This window comes from Pelodiscus sinensis, chromosome 2 (assembly GCF_052426305.1).
Source record: "Pelodiscus sinensis isolate ZL-2025 chromosome 2, ASM5242630v1, whole genome shotgun sequence".
In the NCBI taxonomy this organism is placed as follows: domain Eukaryota; kingdom Metazoa; phylum Chordata; order Testudines; family Trionychidae; genus Pelodiscus; species Pelodiscus sinensis.
This window is the reverse complement of record NC_143053.1, coordinates 146,343,350-146,368,518: the sequence shown is the minus strand read 5'-3', so window position 1 is coordinate 146,368,518 and position 25,169 is coordinate 146,343,350. Positions and strand designations below refer to the sequence as shown.

General features: G+C 44.1%; 1 protein-coding gene across 1 annotated transcript in view; it reads left to right on the top strand.

Moving 5' to 3' along the window:
• ELP2 (elongator acetyltransferase complex subunit 2) overlaps positions 1–25,169 on the top strand; it is an 81,233-nt gene that overhangs the window by 18,849 nt on the left and 37,215 nt on the right. The window contains exons 6-8 of the mRNA XM_075921530.2: positions 5,813–5,877; positions 16,349–16,415; positions 17,908–18,051. Of these exons, the coding sequence (XP_075777645.2) occupies positions 5,813–5,877; positions 16,349–16,415; positions 17,908–18,051 (276 nt within the window). The remainder of the gene's footprint in view (positions 1–5,812; positions 5,878–16,348; positions 16,416–17,907; positions 18,052–25,169) is intronic.

The window sequence follows — 25,169 nt, the reverse complement described above, 5'->3', positions numbered from 1 at the left end:
ACTGGACATAGTATTCCATTGGTGTTGACATCAGTGCCAAATGCAGAGGTAAGATACCTTTTCTACTCCTACTATAGCTTCCCTTGTTTATGCATTCCAGGATTGCATTAGTTCTTTTGGCCAAATGTCACACTAGGATCTCATGTTGAGCTGATTATCTACAATGAACCTTCTCCCTCTTTGAGAGTCATTGCTTCTAGTTTAGAGTCTCCCATTCTATAGGTATGACCCTGTATTCTTTAAAAAAATGGTTTTGTCCTGGCAGCATTAATGAAAGCTCCATTTGAACCTTTATCCTCATGTTCCTTCATTTGTCTGATCATTGCCTTTTTGGTTGCAAGAACCTCAGCCAGAATAGTAACTGAGCTTGGAGGCTTTTCTGGAACAACTGCCCTAAAAGGTCTTTCATAAGCAGGGTGGCGGCCCATGGATGTAGGCAACCTCAGCAGTTGCCTAGGGTGCCGCGTTTAACGCAATGCCCAATGATGACGTCACGCCATTGAGGGCTGTGGAGGCGGGGGCGCTGATTGCGCATTCCACCTAAGGCGTCAGTTGCCGGCAGCTCTCCTCGAGCCGCTCCTGTTCACAAGGCAAGGTTTCCTTGAGATTGATCTTAATCCATCTGAAGCAGGTCATCCATTGACCTGTTTTTGTTTTTTTAATCCAAAGAACCATGCCACCACAGAGGATAGGAAGTTACAGACTTGGATGTCCATTGAGTCTTGGCCTTTACCTGCTGAGGACAAAACCCTTCTGGAAATCCACTAAACTATTTGTCTCCTTTGCTTCCCTTTTCATATGGTTCAGCAGTATTCTGTCAGAGACTTTCCTAGTGAATTTCACTCTACATCCTGCTTTGGTAGGAGTTGATAGCAACCCCTCTCTTGTAAAGTATGAGGGCCCATTTGATCAGAATCCAGGCTACATTGGTAGCTTTGCTTTGAGATTTCTTTCTCCTAAAAATCTGTAAAGCTGCATTTTGGGGCTCTTTTTACACCTTGACAAGGCATTATGTCATGGTACAAGCTTCTGCAAAAGATATAACCTTCAGTGGAGCAGTCCTACAAACTGTGGTGCAGCACAGTTCCTTGTACCCTCCTCAATGATTGTTGCCTCTGAGTCACCTTGAGTAGAATACACACAGAGTGTGAAGTACTTTACCTTGTAGAGTAACGAATTCTTTGAACTGTGTGGTTCCTATCTGTATTCCACTACCCACTTTGTTTCCCTTTTGTTGCAGATCCTTCCAAAGGCTCCGGTAGAACAGAAACTGAGCAGATGGTTGGTCTGCAACATTGCATGTGCCCTCTGTTGAGAGCATAAGGGGAATAAGGTTATAGGCATTCTCTGACAGACACTGGTAACAGAAATCCTTCGAAGTTTCAAGAAACGCATGTGCATCTTGAGTGGAAAACACATAAAAACATCTTGAGCCGCTCTAAACTTACCGAGCAAGATAAATTACCATATTACAGAAATGCGGGCCATATAAAGTATCTGAGCACCTCCCAGTATTTTATATAAGTAGTGAGTGTGTTATGAATATGAATACAGCTGTTTTTGAAATGCTAGGAAAATAAGCCCGAGATGGATGCCCTTCCAAAATTGCCCTGAATGTTTAGTGGGGAAGAGATTTTTTTCATCAGATAATTAAAGTGTCAGCCATTTTGTATCTTGAGACAATGTTGCCAACAGAGTATTTCCTCAGCTGAATAAGATAGGAACAACCTTCTGTCCATGCATGTGTAAAACTGTATCAGGGCATGCTTGGGCCTACACCATATAACTTCTTCATTAAGAGATCAGTCTAACAGTATAGCACAGTACATGCATGAAGCATTTAATGGGACAAATGTAGGTATATTCATAGCCATCTAGTTGTGTGCTACAGTATTTAACTCACTTTTTTCTATTGTTATGCCTTCAGAGCAGGCAAGTCAATTTGTTTGGTTTATGAAGTTTTCAAATCTTTTAGAGTTATATACAAAAATACATTGTGCAATTTGAAAATGCTGTCGTAACCTGAAGGCAGTGTGATATCAAAAGCAATATTTCCATTTGCAATTTGAATAATTTTAACTCATAGATATTTTTTCCTTAGATGTGTGAGTAGGTAGTTGTTGACATGAAGTTTACAAGGCTGGAAAATTACAATAAATTCTTGTGACCTGCAGTCTGAATCGCTGTCAGAAATAATAAAGGGTCTGTACTGCATATTCATCAGGATAACACTATCTGAAAAATTTATGCTGCGAAGCAATGGATTAGTTCTTTGTCTATTGTGGAGGGAGTACATATTAGACTCTCTCTTTGTAATACCTTACCGGAATATATTAGTATAGCACTTTGTATATAAATGTTGAAGTAATGATTTATTCACTTCAAAATTTAAAATAAAACTTGTAATCTTCTAAGGATATGTCTGCACTACAAAGTTAATTCGAACTAACAGCCATTAGTTCGAATTAACTTTAATAGGGGCTACACATGCAAACTGCTATTTTGAGCTTAATTCGAATTAGGTAAACCTCATTCTACGAGAAGTAACACCTAGTTCGAATTAAGTAGTTCAAATTAAGGGCTGTGTAGCCACTTAATTCAAACGAGTTGGAGGCTCTCCCTTCCTAGGTTGCCCTGGTGGCTACTCTGGGCCAAACCAGGGAAACTCTTCTGCCCCCCTCCCGGCCCCAAAGCCCTTAAAGGGGCATGGTCTGGCTACAGTGCTTGTTCCAGTTGTACGATAGAGAGGTTTTTTTTGGCAAAACAGGTGTTTTTAGTTTACATTAGGAAGGGGGATTAGGGAGGGGGGAGGGTGGAAGAAGGCCCCAGTGGGGCATGCAGGGAGAGTTCAGTCCTCCTCCACCTGGAAGCTCTCCCACAGGGCTTCCCGGATCTGGACAGCCCCCCACTGGACCTCCTGGATGGCGGCGGTGTGGGGCTGTGTGTACTGGCCAGCCATACGCTCAGCCTCAGCCGTTCACGCTGGCAGGAAAGCCTCCCCCTTCCTTTCACATAAATTGTGCAGCACACAACATTCTGCCACCACGGGAGGGATATTGTGATCGGCGAGGTCAAGGCGGGTGAGGAGGCATCTAAATCGGGCTTTCAGGCGTCCGAAGGCCCCCTCAACCACAATGCGGGCCCTGGTAAGCCTGGCATTGAAGGCCTGCCAAGAGGGGTTGAGGTGCCCCATGTATGGCTTCATCAGCCAGGGCTGTAGGGGGTAGGCCGCATCCCCAGGTAGACGGGCATGTCCACGTCCCCGACCCTGATGTGGTGGTCGGGGAAGGAGGCCCCGGCATGCAGCCTCTGGCACATGGAGGAGTTGCGGAACACCCTGGCTTTGACCATTGCTAAAATGTGCGCTAACGCAGCCGGGTTTAAACCTTCGCATGGCTGGGGCAATCGGTTCATGAATCGCCATAGACTATCGGTCCGATGCTGAACAACAATCGCAGAGAAGCTACCAATGGACTCAGAAACCAAGCTACTACAGTTCCAAAAGTTTATCATAAAACTACGCAAGGAGTACTGCTACGACCTTTCATTAATTGATAATGCAGGTCAGACACCATTAAATTTCGATAATCCCTACAACAGAACGCTTGAAGTGAAAGGTGACGAGACCGTCTCCATTGCTACCACAGGCCATGAAAAGTCTAGGTTTACCGTAATGCTTGCTTGCATGGCTGACGGAACGAAGCTGCCTCCTTATATTGTGTTCAAGTGCAAGACAATGCCAAAGAATGTTATATTCCCGAACACCATTCACGTGCGTGTTCACCCTAAAGGCTGGATTGACAAAGCTTTAATGCTTGATTGGCTACAGACGGTTTGGGCGAAGCGGCCGGGTGGACTTATGAGAAAGCGGACTCAAATAGTTTTGGATGCATTTCGGTGTTATCGTATGCCATCCATCAAGAAAAGGCTTCAGCAGGACAAAACAGACTTGGCAATTATTCTTGGTGCAATGACCAAAACGTTGCAGCCGCTTGACGTGACAGTTAACAAGCCAATAAAAGATGCACTAGGCAGGAAATGGAACACCTGGTTGTTGGAAGGTGAACATACATTTACTGCAGGTGGACGTATGCGAACACCGACGCTGCAAGATGTTACCCAGTGGATAGCGGATGTCTGGGTTGAATTTGATCCCGCTATCATCAGGAAGGGGTTTCTGAAATGCAGCATCTCTAATTCTATGGATGGCAGTGAGGATGGTGCCCTGTGGATGGACCCGAGCAACGATGAATCATCTGAGGGCGAATTACCGGTATGCGAAGCTGACAATGATTTGTATTACCTGGATGAAGATGTCGAGGGCTATACCCTGGAAGATATTGCTAGTCTGTTCGAGGAAGATTCTAACAAACGCGAATTCAAGGGCTTCGAAGATGAGTAGAAGATCAATTAACATACGGTATTTGCTTATTTGCGCTGCAGTGTTGATTTCATTTGTTTAACTTAACTTTTTGAAACTGTGTATATAGTTGCTTGTCAATGCTAATAAAAATCAAGTTAACCTCTGGTGTCCAGCGATTAATTAAGTGCCGTGGAACCGCCTAATAAAAACTTTGGAAAAAAAACTCCTATGGATAATGCGCACTCCGACTTTGACATTAAATAATGGGGGAAAAAGTGCTCACTATACTCGCAACTTTACGGTAGTTGAGTAGTTACTTGACTACCTGATAAGCCTAGGCATCAACCCCTACTTAAAGTGCTATGTAGTGCAGTGATGGTTGAATTTGATGCTGGGTCTTGGCACAAGCTGGGACTGTGTCAGCTTGCCTGTGCACCAGCTCTTTAAGTGCTTGTATTGCAGAGTTGCAGTGGGGATAGTTGCTGGGACCCAGCACGAGCCAAGACTGAGTGTTAATAGTGCTAACCCTTACTGATTAATCGTGAAGTTGACAAAAATTTAGTTGATTACACGATTAATGAATTACGTTATTCTTAACATCCCTACAGTAACTTAAGCTTCCCTTTATTAGCTTTATTATTGGCCTTCCATTTTCTGAAGGCTCAAATAAGGTCTTCAATCTCCTGCTTAGTCATATTGGTTTTCTTCTTCTCTTCCTGGTTCTTTTTGTTTTTTAAGTTTAAGAAATCAAGACAAAGCTTTGGAGTTGAGGAGATAGATATATAAAGAATAAATCCTACAAACTTCTTAGAAACCTAATGCCTCTTGTCACAGTTCAGGGTAGCTCACCTGTATTCCCTCTTTGTGGTTCAGCAAGGGCATCATCTTTTAGGCTTTGGGTTCTCTGCTGCCATTTCTCTGGACACAGGGAGCTGTGATTGGCTGTACCTGCAGGCGCACAGATAAATAAAGTGTCTGACAGCCTGCCGGGGTGAACTCTGGCAAACCATGTCCAGTCCATATGCTGCTTATTGCCCCCACCCCCGGACTAGATGGACCATTGGTCTGACCCAATATGGCCATTTTTTATGTTATGTAAGATCTCCCACAGATACTGCAGGAAATTGGTGCATCTGTCACAGCTGGACTTAATAGAGAGATACTGGAGACTTAAATTAAAGGTACTTGACATTCTACCTTCCAGTATTTGTAGCAGATACTATATATGTACAACAAAACTTCCCTTTTAGATGCTTTTAAATCAGTCTTATTTCTTTGAAGTGGCTGAAAGTAGTAAAAATAATTGTATAATTGTCACATCATATCCATTATATTATTCAGTTATATTTATGGTTTTATCAGATGCCTGTTTTCTTTAGCTAAATATCACAGAACATTAAAACTTGTAGTTTTACGAACACACTGTTAATTTTTTTCTTTTTTTTCCAGTACCAATATTAGCTTGTGGTGGTGACGACTGCAACATTCATTTGTATATTCAACAAAATGGGCAGGTAATATTGCTTCATTTCCTGTATTGAAGTAAATACTCATTCTTTCTTTTATGATTAATTTATTTTGTTGTGTGCTGCTGTTCTTTTCTTCTGTAATTGCTATCTCTCCCCAGATAGCCATTATATAAACAGCTTTATGTAAGTTCTGTTTCAGGTATTTCGCTTTGCTTTATAGCTAATAATGGAAGACAACAAGAAAATGGAAATATTTTTTTATTTTGAGTCCCTCTTAACTAAAACAATTGTGAACAGATGCGTAGCATGCTTAATATTAACAAAACGAGGGGCAAGCAACACAATTCAGAATAAGGGGGAAAACTTTAAGGCCAGATGAAATCCATGCTAGGGTTCTTAAAGAACTAGTTGAAGCAATCCGCAGAACCATTATTTGCATGGTGTCAAGTATCAGAGGGGTAGCATGCATCTGATGAAGTGGGTCTTTGCCCACGAAAGCTTATGCTCCTACACTTCAGTTAGTCTATAAGGTGCCACAGGACTCCTCGCCATTATTTGCATGGAGGACAAGGTGAAGTATTAGAAATCTGGAGAAGGATGAACATTGCATCTATTTTTAAAAGAGGGAATAGAGATAGCCTGGTAATATATATATATATTAGTGGTCCTCATTTAAATATCTGGAAAGAGGATGGAACAAATTATTAAACAGTTTGTAAGCACCAAGAGGATTATGGGGTGATCAGGAATAAAGAACATGGATTTGTTAGCTTGGTATGGCATGATTTGTTCCTAATTTCCTCCTTTGATAGGTTACTGCCATAGTGAATAGAAGGGAAGCTTTAGATGTGGTATCTTGATTTTAGTAAAGCTTTTGACATAGTTCCATGTGACATTCTTATAAGCAAAATGGGGAAATGTAGTCTATGGGAACTTACTGCAAGGTGGGGGCACAACTGGTTGGAAAACTGTGCTTAAAAAAGTTTTAAAATGCTTCTCTGTGAAAGTGAGAGGACATATCTAGTAAAGTCCTGCAGGGATCTGTCCTTGGTCTGATGGTAGTCATTATTTTCATTAAGAATTTGAAAAATGGAGTGGAGAGTATACTTATAAAATTTACAAGTGGCACCAAGCTGGGAGAGGTTGCATGCATTTGGGAGAGACAGGATTAGAATTCAGAAGAATTTTGGCATGAAATCAACAAGATGAAATTCAGTAAAGACAATTGCAGAGTACTACTCGTAAAATCCAATAAACCATTACAAATATAGAATAATTGGCTAGAAAGGTAGTACTGTGGAAAAAAGCTTCTGGGGATTATAATGGATTAGAAACTGTATATGAACTAAAAATATAGTGCAATTGCAAAAAAAAAAAAAAGTAATGTCATTCTGGGGTTTATTAGTAGGAATGTCTCATGTAAGACACAGAAGGTAAATGTTTCACTTTAGTTGGCAGTAGTGAAGTGTCAGCTGCAGTATTCTGTCCAGTTCTGAGTATCATAGTTTAAGGAAAGATGTGGACAAAATTGGAGAGAAGCCAGAGGTGTCCAATAACAATAATAAAAGGCTTAGAAAACATGACCTATGAGAGAGGTTAAAAATGGGCATATTTAGTCTTGAGAAAAGACTGAAGAAGGGCCTTATAATAGCCCTCAACATATATGAGGAGTGTTATCAAGAGCATGGAGATGAGTTGTTGTCCTACCCTCAGTGGACTTGGAGAAGTATAATGGGTTTAATATACAGCAAAGGAGATTTAGGTTAGATGTTAGAAAAAACTTTCTAACTAGAAGGATAGTTAATCAGTAGAATGAGTTATCAAGGATGATTGTGGAAACCCTATAATTTGGAGGTTCTTAAGGACAGGGTAGACAAACACCTCACATGGATAGTCTGTCCTGTCTTAGCAAGAGGGAGATGGACTAAGATGACCTCTTGATGTCCCTTCCAGCCCTATATTTATATGATTCTATGATTTTTAGGTAATCATGAAATACAGGTAAGTCAGTTTCGCACATGGATATCTCAGGGATTTTTAAGAAGATTTTTATGAAAAGAAAACCTGCTTCAGTTCAACCTCTGAAATGGAGTAATTATGCATCTCTTTCTCTAAAGGGTATCCATACATTTAGTATATAATTTGAAAAGAATTAATTCAAGTGAAAGTATGTGTCTATCATAGTCTAATTATAATTACATTATTACTCTTTTTGGAATTTGGCATTCCCCATTAAAAATGCCTTCTGTGTTCAGTGCTTCTGAACCTTTGAAGCACTTGATATCCAGCAAGTTATGACTTGTGTGAAAAATAATGTTTCCATGTTCCAAATGACACACTTTTAGCTCTTCATATAATTAAGTAAGGGATGAGGATATATGATGGAGTTCTAACTGTATATTTGATAGCTCCTATCAGAATTGTAAAATGTTTGTGCCCTTCTGGCTTTTGGGAACTTTTTTTAATTTCTTCCATTGACAAGTCTTTCTGTCAAGGTCTTCCAAACATGTGGTATGATTTTTTAAAAAAAATATATCTAAAACAAGTGTGATACGTACTAGAGAATAAATAAAAAGACGTTTCTCTGATATGCACAGCTTATGGACTGAGGCCTTCTTTGCATTAAATTAAGACCTAAAATTCACTGTTTGAGCAGCTCTGCTATGGGTAATTCTGGTTCTGAATTTGCTAATCTAATATATAAAGTAGAATGTTTGTAAGTTTGTGCGCTAATAACTTGGACACTAATGGTACGTCTAGACTACGTGCCTCTGGCGACAGAGGCATGTAGATTAGGCTACCGGACATAGTAAAATGAAGCGACGATTTAAATAATCGCCGCTTCATTTAAATTTACATGGCTGCCGCGCTGAGCCGACAAATAGCTGATCAGCTGTTTGTCGGCTCAGCGCGATAGTCTGGACGCTCCCCTGCCGACATCAAAGGTATTTGTCGACCACCCAGGTATGCCTCCTGGGATGAGGTTTACCTGGGTGGTCGACAAATACCTTTGATGTCGGCAGGGGAGCGTCCAGACTAGCACGCTGAGCCGACAAACAGCTGATCAGCTATTTGTCGGCTCAGCGCGGCAGCCATGTAAATTTAAATGAAGCGGCGATTATTTAAATTGTCGCTTCATTTTACTATGTCCGGTAGCCTAATCTACATGCCTCTGTCGCCAGAGGCACGTAGTCTAGACGTACCCTATAAGAGCTACCGCAACCAAACTTTGCATGGGATAACCTTTCATCCAGGAGAAGGATTTAAGGTACTTTTGGACCTGATTAGGGTCCCACCCTGCCCCCTGCAGCCCCGAGAGCGAGCTGGGGCGCCCATCCCACGTGTAGCCTCCCAGGACTCATCCCCTCCCGCCCGCGAGGATACATAACCGATCTTCCCCATTTCCCCCCACCGCCCCGCTGGCACACAGTGCCTCCACCCCCATGCACACAACAGCTTGGGCACCCACCCTGCCCCCCCACGGCACCTGCAGCCCCGGGTGCATGTAACCTCCCCTCCACCTGGGGTCACTCCACACCTGCCACCCTTCCCTCCGGAAGCCAAAACCAAAGCTGTCCAGCCTTTCTCCTCAGTTCGCTAGGCAGAAGCGCAGGGTGGAGGGGCAAAGTTAAACCCTTGATGCGTTACACTGCTATGAAGCCAGCCGGCTGCTGTTCGTACTGTGAGTGGGGCTCTTCTGTGTCTGGTTCCAGCCGTCGGGGTTAGATGTGAGCTCTGAGCTTTTGCTTCCAAGGCAGGGCAGGTGGATCCCTGAGCCAACCTTGCAAAGAGAAGTCCCCTTGCTACTGGCCGCATGACTGTGTACTGTTCTCCTGGCGGGAGGAGGGTCCTGCTGCTCTCAGAGGTCAAGTGGGCCAGGAGCCATCAGCCCCCAGGGTCTGTGGCTCTGGGGGTCCCCTGGCTCCAGGTCTCCTCCTTTTCTAAATTTTGTTCCTACGGTTTCCCGAGCAATGCCAGGTAAGTCCTGTTAGTCTAATATATAAAGGATGTTTGTGCTCTAATAACTTGGACACTATAAGAGCTACCACAACCAAACTTTGCATGGGAAAACCTTTCCTCCAGGAGAAGGTTTTAAGGTACTTTTGTACCCGACTTGGCCTGATTTCAACCTGTAAAAATAAAAAATAACCCGCTGCGCTTCAGGGGCAGCCCCTCCCACCTTAGGGCACGTGCCCGCTGCCTGCAGCCCCTAGCGCCTTCTGGGACTTCCCGTATTCCCATGTGCACAACGGCTCGGGCACCCACCTTGCGCCCCGCGGCTTTGGTTACCAGGTAGTCTTAAAAAAAAAAAAAACGGACACACTTGATCGGGGGGGGGGGGGGGCGGGGAGGGAGGAACCAGCTGAGAGGGGAGCGGGGCTGGCCTGGAGGAAGGGGCGGCCGGTGGGAAGCAGAGCTGGTTGGGAGGGGAGGGGTCCGGGCCTGGCCGGGGGAGATCGGGAGAGGGATGGCTGGTGTGAAGCAGAGCTGGCGGGGGAGGAGGGATGTGTGGGGGGCAGCGGGGCTGGCTGGGGGAGATCGGGAGAGGGGCGGCTGGCAGGAAGCAGAGCTGTTCGAGGGGAGGGGTCGGGGACAGTGGGACTGTTTGGGGGAGATTGGGGTGGAGGGGTGGTCGACAGCAGCGGGGCTGGCTGGGGGAGGTTGGGGGGAGGAGGAGAACCAGCCAGCAGGAAGCAGGGCTGGCGGGATGTGTGGGGGAGGGAAGCAAATCGGCCGGTGGGGAGTGGGACCAAGCAACGCAGGGTAACTCCAGCTAGTGTGTATGTAAATCCAGAATGAAGGATTTGGGAAAACAAGTCAGGATATAGGATGTAATAGCAAAAGGAGATGAAGCAGGACATCTTGAGTGGGGAGGGGGAAAAAGCTTTTGTAAACTGGTCATGGTTTTTGTTGGTAATGCTGTTACATTGTGGCCAAGATTTTCAAATGTGACTTAGTCTCCCTCAACTTTTTGATGGTCAGCTTAAGATTTTTCATGAAGTGCTGATGAACTATTCCTTGAAAATCATGCATCTCTTAAGTCTCCTACATCTTCAGAGTCTAGATTTGAAGATACTTTAAACTCAGTTGTTCTGGAACTTTGGAAGGATCCCTGATTTCAGATCTTAAGTGATAAAATCCCAAAGCATTACCTCACTTGAAAATGTTGGGATGTGTTGCATGCTGGTTGGGCTAGCTGCTCAGTGTAAGGACTAAAAGGGTCCATTGTACCTAAACTTCAGAAACTTGGCTCGCACCCTATCCTAATTGACACCATAGGTAATAACCCTCTCTGCATTCCTTACACACACAAAATTTACATGGTCAGGAAATAATGAAACATTCTGGTCCATATCAACTGTTTCTGTCTGTGGGCTCTCAAAGGGCCACTATAACTAATATACAGTTTCAAGATTTCTTGAAGCATAACCAATGTTCTTGCACTTGTTTAAGTGCAAAGTTGCAGGGTCTAAAGTAAGTACCCCATCTCTCCAAAAAGCATGGGAATCAATGAAAACCAGTCCAATCTGTATATTTAATTTTAAAAGTAACTGTGTACCTTTGTAGCTTTAGGTAATTAATGAAATGCAATGAAATAAATCTTTTGAGTAACATTGTAATTTTTTTGAAATTCAATATAAATTTAATATTTAACAGTGTTATACCAGTAGCTTGTTCTGTTTCTTATTCCCTCATTCCAGTAATACCCACTGTGATTTTCAGCTCCCTTTATGATCCAGGTGTAATCCAATTCCTTTCCAGCAGAGCTAAGAACGATGAGTTGGCCTTTCTAAAAGCCCTCACTACTTTTATATCTACATGAGACCACTGAAGAGATATTGACACACCCCTGGTTTTGGCTGCCACCAATACAGTAACACTCATTTGTATATCTCATCCTGAACTGATGCAGTTACCACCACTACAGAACTGTAAGGCTACATCTACACAGCAGGGCTAAAGCCAAAATAAGCTATGCAACTTAAGCTATATCACTTATGTAGATTAAGTCAAAATAGCTTATTTTGGCTTTTGGTGCTGTCTACATAGCAGGAAGTCTGAGAGAGCACTCTCCCTCTGACTTCCCTTACTCCTCATAAAATGGGGGCTACAGGAGCTAGAGTAAGAAGTTCTCCAGCTCAACATTATTTTGACATTATATCGAAATAACTGCTTGTAGTGTAGACGCAGACTATGTTGTTTCGAAATAACGTCAGTTATTCCGAAATAATACTGCTGTGTAGATGCATTCTTAGGGTGTGTCTAGACTACAGAGTTTTGTCGACAAAAGTGGACTTTTGTCGACAAAACTATACCTGCGTCTACACTACTGCTGAGTTCTGTCAACACAACGTCGACAGAACTCAGCAGTTTTGTCGACGCTGGTAAACCTCATTTTACAAGACATAACCCCCTTTTGTCGACAGAGTTCTGTCGACAGAAGGTGTTATTGCATCTAGGGGGTACGTCTAGACTACAGGCTTTTGTCGACAGAACTGAATGTAGTCTAGACGCTCTTTGTTGACAGAAGCTTTGTTGACAGTATCTGTCGACAAAACTTCTGTCGACAAAACCCTGTAGTCTAGACGTACCCTTAGAGTGCCTACACGTTATCAGTATTTGGATGAAAAGCAACTGGCAAAAGCTAAATCCAGGCAAGACCAAAATGTTGCTGATTGGAAAGGGGAAATGCCATGGGAAAACTAGCATAGATGTTGCAAGCTCTTTCTATTGAAGGCATTAATCCATCAATGTAGTATGAGGACTCAAAGTCCAACATGAATAATGCCTTCTTTTATTTCCAACTTGCTGTGAAAATTTGTCCCTTCCTTCTAGACAAGGAGGATCTGGCCACAGTGATTCATACATTTGATATCTCTGATCTAGATTACTATAACACACTTACCCTGTTGCTGAATGTGAAAACCATGCACAGGTGCAAGCTATTATAGTCTATCATTATATGCATTGCATCACTGAACATTTAAAAAATGCTGAATGGAAAAATTATTAAATTGTAAATCTGATTTATCACAAGGACTCTGCAGGGATTCCTGCTGCCAGTTTGGAGTAATAGTTCTGGTTCTCTATATAATCAGAACTTTAACCCCCACGTTATTGTTTTGATCTCTGGAGTGGTTCCTGAAAGCCAGGAATATGTCTAGAGGCAAACAGTTGATAGACATTCCAATAAAAATAAAAACTAGTAAGATGGTATGTCTGTACCACCCAGGACCTATATTTGTCAGAAACTATGGCCATCTCTGGAATAGAGTATGATTATCATTTAGAAGGAATTACAAATATTTGGAAAAGTCTATGCTTCTAAAAATGTAGTGCCTCTTGTGACATGCTCCCTGTGCACACCTCATCCTTTGAGGTGTGTATGCCCAGGGATGTGGACGCTGCCTGGTTGGCTGCCGGATCACCAGCAACCTCTATCAACCTGCACCAACAGCCTCCAGTCCCAAGTAGTAGGCCTAATGGCTAGAGTCAGTAGTAACAAGAGTCAGTAAGGGTAGCCCTCAGTTCAGGAAATCACAGCCTAATGGCCAGAGTCAGTAGTTCCGGACAGCTGCTCTGGTGGGGGGACCCAGGCCCTCCCTACTCCACTGGGCCTCGACCCAGAGGCCTGCTAGTGTATGAGTGCTCCCCTACTTGCTCAGCAGGGAATCCAACTGCAACATGCTGAGCTGCGCGGGAGATACCAGTCTTGCACACTCCCTGGGTCACTTCTTATCACAGTTGATGTGGGGATGTTCCAAGTGGTCTCTGGGTCCTTTGGTTTCCCAGCAACAGAGCCTCTCTCTGGGGCTCCTCTGGTGCTGGCAGCTCAAGGCGGTCTCCTCCGTCTCTGGAGCTCCTGCAGGAGGTTCGTCTCCTCTGAGGTCCAGCCCAGACTGAACTGAGCTACTACCTTTTATACTACTCTAGCATTTGTAGCATGCCCAGTCTGGGTGTAGAGGGTGGGGTTTCCCCTGCCCACCTCTAGTGTGGGATATTCATACATCACACTCCCATTTCAGAGCAACATTGTGGTGCTGTGGCATAAGTAAATAGTTGTGGGGACTCATCTGAGGATAATACTTCTGTGACAGGAATTCACTAGCTTGCCTTGTAGAATCAGCTGAATCATTTGATCCTGTTTTTTGGGAATTAGGAACTGGATGATAAAATTCTTCAGGTGAGAAGAAGGCATGGAACATCAGTGTGTTGCAGAGAAGGTTTGAGCTTTTATCAGCAAAGAACAGGCTGGATTGAGGCCCAAGAGATAGTGTAGAACAGATAGTCACAATAAGAACCATCATAGAAAAATGAATAGAATGATAGGCTCTTGTTTATCAGTTTCAAAATAAATTTGACAGCCTGCATAGGCATACCTTGTGCAATGCTGGTCAGTTTTATGGAAGCTAAAATCACTAACTTCAGGGTTACGAATAGAGGTGTAAAGTGTTCTGTAAAGGAGAACAACCAGGCAATAGGGTGGTTCAGTGTGAATATTGGCATGAAACAGGCTTTCATTTTTGTCTCCATTGTTGTTTCACATTCTATAGACTGGATAATGAATATTAGCAATATAAACTTTGGCATAGCATGCATAGAAAGCAGATACCTAGAAGACTTAGACTTTGGTATACTAACATTCCTAAAAACTACAGATACCTTGGCAAAAACAGTAGGCCAAGCAGGGATCAAAATCAGTTGGTTCAAACAGTCATCCTTGAAGCCCATATGTTAAGTGATAACGTAATATTAGAAGGCAAAAACATCCAGACAGTAGAACAGTTCCTTTACCAGGGCAGCACTGTCATGGTATACATTCCTCATCGTTAGGCCGACACCTTCTCCTGCCCACATGCTTAGTTTGCACACTGGCAGACTGACTCTGTTTCCACTTGTGGTTTCTCTCAGCTCCCAAACCTCAGTACCCTCTTACCAACTCAGCCCTCCAGCTAGATCGTCATCTATGTTTTCCCCTTCTGGAAGTGGGAGGGGGTAGCTATCTTTGGGCAATTGTCCAGCTGCTTCCCCAGTGGCAAATGAGTGATCAGGGCCCTCCTACTATTCCAGGCCCCAACTTAGGGACTCTATAAATAGGAGCCTCTTGTTACCCCTCTGTAGCCTCTGTCAATACAACACTGTTTCCCTGGGTTACTTCTCCATGGCCCCAGCATCTTCTTTGCTCTTACCTCAGAGGTTTTGAATCCAGTTGGACCTGCTGGGAAATAGTTGATATGCTGGGTACTACCGTGCAGGAATATGAGCTGAGAGTGGGAGAACTGCAGAATACCATCCACAAGAGGTAGTGGTATGAAGCCTGAAACCTTATGGGATACAGAAAGGGGACAGACATGCAACTAGCTCTGTCACACTGACACATATTTCATTGGTTGTCTTCTGTGCTGGAAGTTACTTCCTGAATGTGTGGTGCAGTTCCTGCCCTGTTGTAATCTTTTAGGTATTTAAAAAAATCTAACCAGCAAGCCCTCTCTTGAGTGCTGGCGAGTATAAATACCCCAAAGGGTGAGTAATCATACTGTTGGATGCCTTGTTATGAGTATACAAGTGTACAGTTAAGAACAACATTTTTCAATTCAGTGTTTTCAAAAGCCTTTTCAGTGACCTAATACTTTTGTATCTAGAGACATCTATGTAATGTTAAGGCTGTGAATTGTAAAAGACAAGCAAAACAAATGTGGATTAGTGGGTGAAGATAATTTTAGTAATGTCAGGCTATGTAAGTGGGCATTCCTTTTTATTGGGTATGCGTACTAGGGATGTAAAATCCCATTTAATTGGTTAACTGGTTAAACATAATGAGGCCTACTTAATCAGTTAACCAATTCAATTGGGGTGAGGGGCGCTGGAGCATGCTCCCTCCCCTTCACTCCCACAGGCCAGGCTGCAGTGGGTCCCCAATGCAGACAGGGGTTGCATGGAGAAGAACATGTTGGACCTCTCCAGGTTCAGGTGGGTAGGTGAGCTAGCCCCCACCAGTTAAGGGTGAGGCGTACTAGTAAACTTATTAACCATTCACTTCCCTAATGCATATATATCAACATAAGAAAAATAAACAATTATGGCTCATGGCTCTGTTGCTGTTTCATTCAGGCAAAACTCTTGTTGGAGTCAGGAGTATGCTTGACCTCTGAAATTACAATATTTGCAAAGTTTCTGTGGAAGATTTATAATAGAAAAGAAAAAGTTGGTAGGGAAACCCCTCCATCTATTTTTCACTCATCTTCCTTGTTTAGGTAGTGGGATGATAATTTAGATGATCTGTTAAAGTTATTTCTTAGCAGCAGCTTCACCAAAAGGGCCCATAAAAGAACATGATATTTGGCAATAAGGCCTTCTTCAAGTAACTGTCATTCACAATTCCAGTTAATAGGAGTTGCCAAATGGTCATCACATCTGAAGAGCAGGAGTTAATTGTCCAAAAGCGTATGTATGATATGTAAAACTTGGACATTGAAGTTCTGATTTCTTTGGTGCAATGATAATTTCTTTTTAGTTTCAGGAAACACTAATACTCTATGGCCATGAAGATTGGATAAGAGGCATTGAATGGGCAGTCTGTGGTCAGTATGAAAGTTCAATAAAACGTTTAATGAGGCAGCGAGTTGTAGATGAGAATAACAAAAAACAACCATCTGATCTTTATTTTTAATCCTGTTCATTCATTAGATCACAGTTCTTGGTCCAACGAAAAGCTGTTGTCATTGTATGGATTAGCTTTTAGGCATAGGAATATTTTATTTTAGCATTGCCATTTTACTCCAGTATTGGATATTCTCTGATATACAGAAGCTTTTATGATATTTGCTATTGATCTCATGTAGATGGCACTTCTGATTATAAAATATCTGGGTCATTATACAAAACAACATATTCAGATTAAACAAAGCATAATGTAAAGTAATACAGAAATGGAGTGGTTTCAGCTACCCAGAATACAGGGATGCTTTGCAGGTATGCTAACTCCACAGCAGCGTGGTTATTTCTTGTACTCTTAATTGCAGTGGGATTGATTTCATTCATTCGTTCGTTCGTACGTACGTTTGCGTGTTTATAAAACCGTAAAATTTTAGAGAGTTTGTGCTTCTGTCTGTCCATGTGTTGAATGTCTGTTGGTGAGTCCGTTTTTCCAAGAACTTACATGGTAAGATATAGGACCCCCAAATTTGGTAACTAAAAAAACCTTAAAAAACAACAATGGTCCAGTAGCACCTTAGAAACTAACAAAAATATATAAATAGTATCATGACCTTTCATGGGCACAACCCCACTTCTTCAGATGACATTATTTTCTCTGCATAGATCACCTTGTTTTGCTCTGCCTCCTTTTTTAATGTGTCATTTGTTGTGGCACTTGAACTCAGACAAATATGCTTGTCTCAGCAACTTGCCCCTATCCAACCTTGTGATCCTTGTTCCTGAGAATGGTGAGTCAGCCCCAATTTATTTCTAAAAAATAAATCAGTTTTCGGAACTTTGTACCTTCTCTTTCTCCCTTTGTAAGAATAGCACAAATTGTTGGGAGACTCCACTATTCAGCATTTGAATACATTACTCGCTGTGTAGAAAATGTAGGGGAGAGGCAACAGACGGAAGAGAATTCTTAAAATGTGTTAATTTAAAAAGATACTCAAGAGTAGGGACTCATCCTTCCTAAGCAGCATGGAGAGTAAAAAGGTGAGGAGGACATGCAGGAGTGAGAAGCACATCTCAAGAACAGTAACTTGTGGGTTTTCTTTCTAAGTCGGTAACCACTGTATCCTCGACTGATGAACTCTGAGGCTGAAGATTTAATATTGTGAATGCCAGGATATGTCTGTTACCATGTAAGTGAGGCAGAACCCATGAGTCACTGTGTTCTGATTTGCTTTGTTGTGTTAAAATTAGTTGACATTGGAATCAAAGGGACAACAGTATTCATAATACTTTTTACAGAAGGAAAAATCAGATGTGTATGGAGTGGCGAAGGATGATAAGAATGAAACAAAAGTACTTGTCAGAACAAAAAGATATGAGTCTTAACGTTACTTTTTACTGTGTTATTTTTTTAAACAGGCAAGGATATTTTCTTAGCAAGCTGTGCCCAGGATTGTCTGATAAGAATCTGGCGGATGCAGGCAAAATCAACACTATCTGTGGAAATCAAAGATGATGACTCTATAAAGCTGAAGGAGAATACTTTTACTATGAAAAATAAAAGTGGGTAATAACTGAAATGGTGTGTCTGCAGCTATTCGTTCTCTCAGCCAGTGTACAAATTGTTGCTTTCAGTAGGGATAATGGGAATTCTGTCTTATAATTTTATTCCTATGCTTGAAGAATTTAAGAGAAAATGAGTTACAGTAATAACTCTTACTCCTCAGTAGCAAAAAATACAGTAAATGTGTTATAGAAGCATTTGTTACAGAAATAGTACATCAGTGAAAAATCTCAGTGGAGATTATCTTTTAAACTATAAATATTCTGAGTATAGGCTGTGGTTTTAAGGTATGTATCTGTCCTACATACAGCAAGTTGTTTATTACAGTTTTCTCCAATACCAGACAAATGTGCATCTTGAGTTTTTAAAAAATAAATAAGGTTTATACATCTTTCATATTAAGAAGATTTAATATGCACATAAGCCTTTACAGGGGAAAAGAGAGGGAATTGCATGTATTTATTACTACAGTGTTTTGTTCAGATAATTCAACAGGTTATTTAATCATATGTAAAGATAAATTATGTCATAGAGGTAATGGAAGTTGCTTTCAGCCCTAGCTCATAGCCACTAATCCTGCAGTTCCAAACTGCCGCACATGATAGGAAGCACTCCCCTGTGGCTCAGAACCCCTCTCCCCTGTAGTAGGGCTTATGCTGTCATCCGTCTTGTTCTTTTTTCTAAAAGTCACAGACATGTTTTCAGTTTGTACCATTTTTTCCCAGATGATAAATATTAGGTTTTTTATTAAAGGAGTTCACTTTTTATAGTCACACCAATTTAATAATCTAATCAGTATGTTTGGGACTATTCATTTTTGTTAAACACTGTTCTGTCCTGCAGCTCTGAGTGCACTTTTCAAATTTGGATTACTTCCAAGATACCAAGAGGCTCAACATGAGTGAGGATACCGTGAAGAAAATTAGCATGTACACGCAAACTAAGATTTCTGGAAAAACTACTAGCTCTGAGAGAGAACGTGTACATTTGTACATGAAAAAAGTTTCAATTATACTGTAGTACTTTTGTGTATATTACAAAAGTTCTCCTTTCCCCTGTTTTTCAATTTTTTTTGTTAATTTAAGTTGTTTTTAAACAAAAGGTGATAATGCAGAACACTACAGACAGTGTGTGGACTAATGTGAATTTTTGTTTATTGCCCATGACTTCTCCATTACTTCACTGAAAATAATCCTGACAAAACCTTCATATTAACCATATGAGATCAGCTCTTCTTCACACTTACTGCATCATGTAACTGTAGAGGCTATGCTTCTTTTTTATGGTTTTCTATAGGGCTGTTCAGCTATTTGGGATGTCAATGTATAGTCAACTATACGATTAACTGATGAGTGTAGGTTTATTGGTTAATCTTGTCAACTACACACATTCCCCCCCCTTCCCCCTTTGCTGCCTCTGTATCTGCCTCTGGAGCAGGAGCCAGTGCTGGAGGGAGCTGTCTTAGAAGTTGGTTCCTCCCAGCACCGGCTCCGCAGTGCCATCTGTCCCCCCCCACCCAGTGCTGCTGCCTCTATCAGAGGCAGCAGTGGGGGGGAGGTGGAGGAACCTGCCACGAAACGGCCTCTGTCTGCGGCAGAGGTTGCTTCGCAAAAGCAGCCCCGTGGCTCACCACAGCAGAGGCTGCTTGTGTCCATGGGAAGCTCAGCAGGCAGCTGGTCTGCTTGGGGAGCTGGTTTTTAAACTGGCTCCCCTCATGGACTGGCTCCCCCTGCCACCCCACGCTGCTGCCTCTGATACAGAGGTAACAGTGCAGAGTGGCAGGAGACTCCCCAGGAGTGGTGCTGAGAGCACACTGGCTGCCGGCCCCAGTCTTAGGGACTATTGAATAGTCATGTAACCGCTAAGATTTCATGCGGTTACACAACTATTCAGTTATCCAATATCTAACATCCTTATCAGCTATGTAATTCTGCTTTGTTTTTAATTCCATCTCCTAGAGGAAATTGCTGGGAGGTGGTTCCATTTACGCTCATGGCTGAGATCCACAGGAATATGGAGACCTCACCCACAGGTTTTGGCTAGATGGTGGCCCTGTTGTGTCCCACACCAAATGCAGCATTACTGTTGTCCTTCCCATACTGCATTGAGATAATTTTTCAGACTTTTCATTCAACCATATGTATAGCTGAGTGGTATTGAACTCAGATCTTACAGAGCAACCTCAGAAAGGATAAAGAATGCTACTTGATGGAGAGGAAGCTATAATATAACTTACTTTCCCAGTGCAGTGTTTCCCAAAGTATGGATTACCTCATGACAAAGAGTAGCTAAGAGGATGAGGACACAACTCTTTAATTGTTTTCCAGAATCTCTGCTTTCATTTTTAAAAAAAGTTTTTAGCTCCTTTGAAGACACAGACTATTTGGTCTTTATTAGTATTTCAGTGGATAATATCAATGGATTTTAAAGCATTTTTAATGTTTGTTCTTCTTCGAGCAGTGTCCTGTGGGTGCTCCACTGTAGGTGTCGGGCCTGTCCCGGCGCCGCAGATCGGAGATCTTTTCTAGCCGTAGTCTGCCGGACCACGCATGCGCCAAGTACGGCTCGTGGCTTTTCGCGCCGTTTGAGCGTTGGTGGTCCGGCTCCCACCAGTTCCTCCTGACCGTCCTCAGCCGCGGACGGATTAATATCTCTCTCGTGAACCCTGTTCACTAGAACAACAGCGACAAAACCCATAGTTATTATATACATAGTTTAAAAGTTACCTATTTCTTATATAGTTAATAGTTCTAGTCGTTTAAAAAAAAATCTTTTTTCTTCAAATAGTTAGTTTATTCGTCTTAAATGCCGGGGTTCAAGAAGTGCAGCGAATGCCGCGAGGCAATGCCTGCCTCTGATGGCCATTCCCTGTGCATCAGGTGCCTCGGGGAAGGCCACATACCCCAGAAATGTCCCCATTGCTCCAAGCTGACAGCTAGAGCAAGACAGGACAGGGACATGCTCCTAAAGATCCTCTTGTTTGACAAAGCTCTGCAACCTGAGGTCAAACAATCCAAGGGGCACGCGGAGCAAACTAAAGAAAGGAAGAGGAAACCATCACCGGCGCGATCCCTTCCACCCTCAAGATCGGGTGCAGGTGACAAGCCAGGGACATCAACGGCACCGCCTGCAAGCGTTGCGGTGGCGCCTAAAGACAGCCGGAGTAATTCGGCTCCGAGACCTTCTATATCGGGCTCAACTATCTCAGCCATTCCCTTGGTCTCCAAACCGCTTCCAGGGACTTCCACGGCTTCAAGAACCGCTGCCGGTACGGAGCGCTCCCCGGCACCGTGCCGCTCCCCGGCATCAAGCCGCAGCCGCTCCCCGTCACCGAGACGCTCCCAGGCGCGCAGCCGCTCCCCGGCACCGAGACTCTCCCCGGCACCGACGCACGTGCCCAAGCCGCCTGCGGAGACAAGCCATTCCTCAGCGCAGGACCGCACTCCGGCACTGGCTCATTCTAAACCTTCGGCGAGACGACGCTCGGTAACTCCTGAGCATCCTTCTCCTTCTACATGGTCGGCACCGAATCGACCATCGCCTCCCACAAAGCTTAAACGTTCATCGGCACCTGAGCGTTCCCCGTCATCGACTGTACCGGCACCGAGCCACCCTTCGGTACCGAAAGGATCGTCTCACCACAGTCTTCCCTCAGAAGGACGTCCACCAGCACCGCGACTGCCTTCTCCTTTGAGACGATCCCCGGAACTGAGGCAATCATCGGTACCGAGACAATCAATTACGACGACACGGATCACCTTGGCACGGATTCCTCCAGTGCCAGTGGAGATAATCCCTCACTCTGTGCTTTCCACTCCGACTGCCTCTCCACCGGAACAGTTGCTGGCATCACCGGCCCATACATCCAGGAGATTATCTTCTTTATCACCAAGTCCTGAGTTCTCTCCTGAAGTACGTTCACCATCTCCGCCGTACTCTGAATACTCTCGTACCGGCCAAATCTCGCCACATTCCGGTCACTCCTACCACCATGATCGCTCACCCAGTCGCAGCACATATTACAGAGGGAGGTCACGATCACCAAGATCGCCAGCGTTTTCAACCCATTCCGGATATTCCAGGAGACCCTGTCGTTCCACGTCGCCCTACTATCATCATAGGTCATCCTCTCATCAGCACTGGTCTCCGCAAACCTCTCTCACTCAAAGGCACCATGCTTCCTCTGCCCCTTCAAGGCCACCAACTCCCTCCGGGTCTCCTTCTCACACCGGACAACCTCTTCCCGTTCGGGATCCCGAACCTGATCAATCACCCATGCATCATTCTTCATCGTCTTCAGACGATGCAGTTTTTCAAGGAGACACCTCACCATCTGACGACCTACGCCAGTTTCAGGAGTTGTTTAAAAGAGTGGCGGAGAGTCAAAACGTACAGCTGGGTGACGTAGAACAAAAACAACACCATCTCCTCCATAATATCAAACACGCTCACCAGCCCAAGATTTCGTTGCCACTGGACGCGGCCATTCTTGAAATTGCGGACGATATTTGGCAGTTGCCGGCATCCGCCCCGCCGACGAATAAGAAGGCGGATAAAAAGCATTTTGTCCCTGCTAAAGAGATGGAATTTCTCTTCACCCATCCACAGCCTAACTCCTTGGTTGTGGATGCAGTACAGCAAAAGGCAAAGATGCCGCAACACAAGCCTACTGCCGCAGACAGAGATAGTAAGCATCTCGATTTATTCAGACGTAAAGTTTACTCCTCGGCAACACTCACTTTATGAATGGCCAATTATTCCGCATTGTTGGCGAATCACAACTTCGACAACTATGCCAAGCTTGTACCACTGCTTCAACATCTTCCAGAAGCGAAACGAGACATTTTAAAGGCTGTTATACAAGAGGGCTACTCAGCCTCTGGAACGGCCTTACATATTGCCCTGGATACAGCTGACGCTGCAGCGCGCACGACTGCTACATCAGTCGTTATGCGTAGAGCATCCTGGCTGCAACAGTCCTCTGCTCCCAAAGATCTGTTCTCAAAGGTCGAGGACCTACCCTTTGACAGGCAGAACCTCTTTTCTGATAAGACTGACCAACTTCTGCACTCGGGGAAAGTCTCCAGAACCACTTTAAAAACACTGGGCATGTACACTCCTCCATATCGTAGAAAGCGGTATACCCCCTACCAGAGGCAGAGGCCCCCCCTACGACAATCTCCTCAGTATAGGCCTCAAGACCAACAAAGAGGTAGACAGCGGCAACAGCGGAGACGCCTGCCGCCCAAAGCAACTTCCCAGCAGGGTACCAGACAGCAAGTTTGACGCATCACTCGAGGGGTTGAGAACCATTCCTATCAATACCATTCTGAGTGCTACGAAGGCGATATTTCACCACCGTCTGAGGCCATACCTCCATTGATGGGCCTACATCACCACCGACAAATGGGTTCTTCAGACAATTCGTCTCGGTTACACCATCCCATTCACGTCGCTACCCCACCCATTCCCCCCTGCCCTGTCCCTTTTCAGGGACCCATCTCACGAGCTCTTGCTCAGGCAAGAAGTTACCCGTCTACTCGCCGTCGGAGCAATAGAGCCTGTTCTGGACGAGTTCAAGGGCAGAGGTTTTTATTCCTGCTACTTCGTAACGGAAAAGAAATCAGGGGGATGGAGACCGATACTAGATCTTTGCGACCTCAACCGTTTCTTACGAAAACAACGGTTTCGAATGGTTACCTTAACTACAATCATCCCAGCACTTCAGAATGGGGATTGGTTCACATCCCTCGATCTTCAAGACGCATACTTTCACATTGTGATTCATCCGGCGCACAGATGATTCCTACGCTTCCAAATCGGTACAGACCATTTCCAATACAAGGTCCTGCTGTTTGGTCTCTCATCGGCTCCACGGGTTTTCTCCAAGACCCTGGCTGTGGCGACCGCATATCTTCGTCATCTACACATAATGATCTTTCCATACCTCGATGATTGCTTAATCAGAGCCCAATCGTCACAGGAAGCGCGCAATGCCACAAAGACAACACGCACGCTTTTCCAGGAGCTGGGTCTCATTCTCAATGTTCCAAAGTCATCATTGGAACCACACCAAACAATACAGTTCATAGGCGCTCGTCTAGACTCTATGACCAAGCGTGCATCATTACCGATGGAAAGGTTCCAGACAATGCAGGACTTGATCCAGATCTTACTCATCAGTCCAACAGTTCCCATGCTACGGTGCCTACAGCTTATGGGACACATGGCCTCCACAACATATGTGGTAAAACACGCAAGGTTACATTTTTGATGCCTTCAACATTGGATGGCACGAATCTGTCCCCCCAATGTACGCGATGTCCACAGGACAATAACAGTTCCCACCCATGTCAAGAAATCACTGGCTTGGTGGATAAGTCCAGACAATCTATTGTCGGGCGTACCCTTTCATCGCCCTCAGCCATCGGCGCAGTTGACAACAGATGTCTCACTCATCGGATGGGGCGCGCACCTCGGCCCCGAACAAGTACAAGGCCTATGGTCGCCAGACGAATTGTTGATGCACATCAACTTCCTGGAGCTCAGGGCAGTGTACAAAGCATGTCAACACTTCCTTCCCATCATTCGGGGACAGGTCATACGAGTCCTTACAGACAATATGACAACCGTTTATTACATAAACAAGCAGGGTGGGGCCAGGTCCCACTCCTTGTGCGCAGAAGCGGTTCGTCTATGGAACATGTGCAATCGCCACAACGTCTTTTTAATAGCAGAATATCTCCCGGGCCACCACAATGTAACGGCCGACGCCCTCAGCAGGCATTTTTCTCTCAATCACGAGTGGGAGTTACATCCCACAGTGCTTTCGGTGATATTTCAACGATGGGGATTTCCGCTAGTAGACCTCTTTGCCACTTCTCACAATGCGAAATGTCCTCACTATTGCTCGAGAGCGGGAATTGGGCGAAATTCAAAAGGCGACGCTTTCCTATACAACTGGGGATGTTACCTACTTTATGCATTCCCACCCACACCCCTGATTCCAAGGGTGGTGGAGAAAGTTATTCGAGAAAGGGCCACAGTAATCCTACTAGCCCCAGCCTGGCCCAGGCAAATGTGGTATCCATACCTCTATCGCATGTCGATACATCCT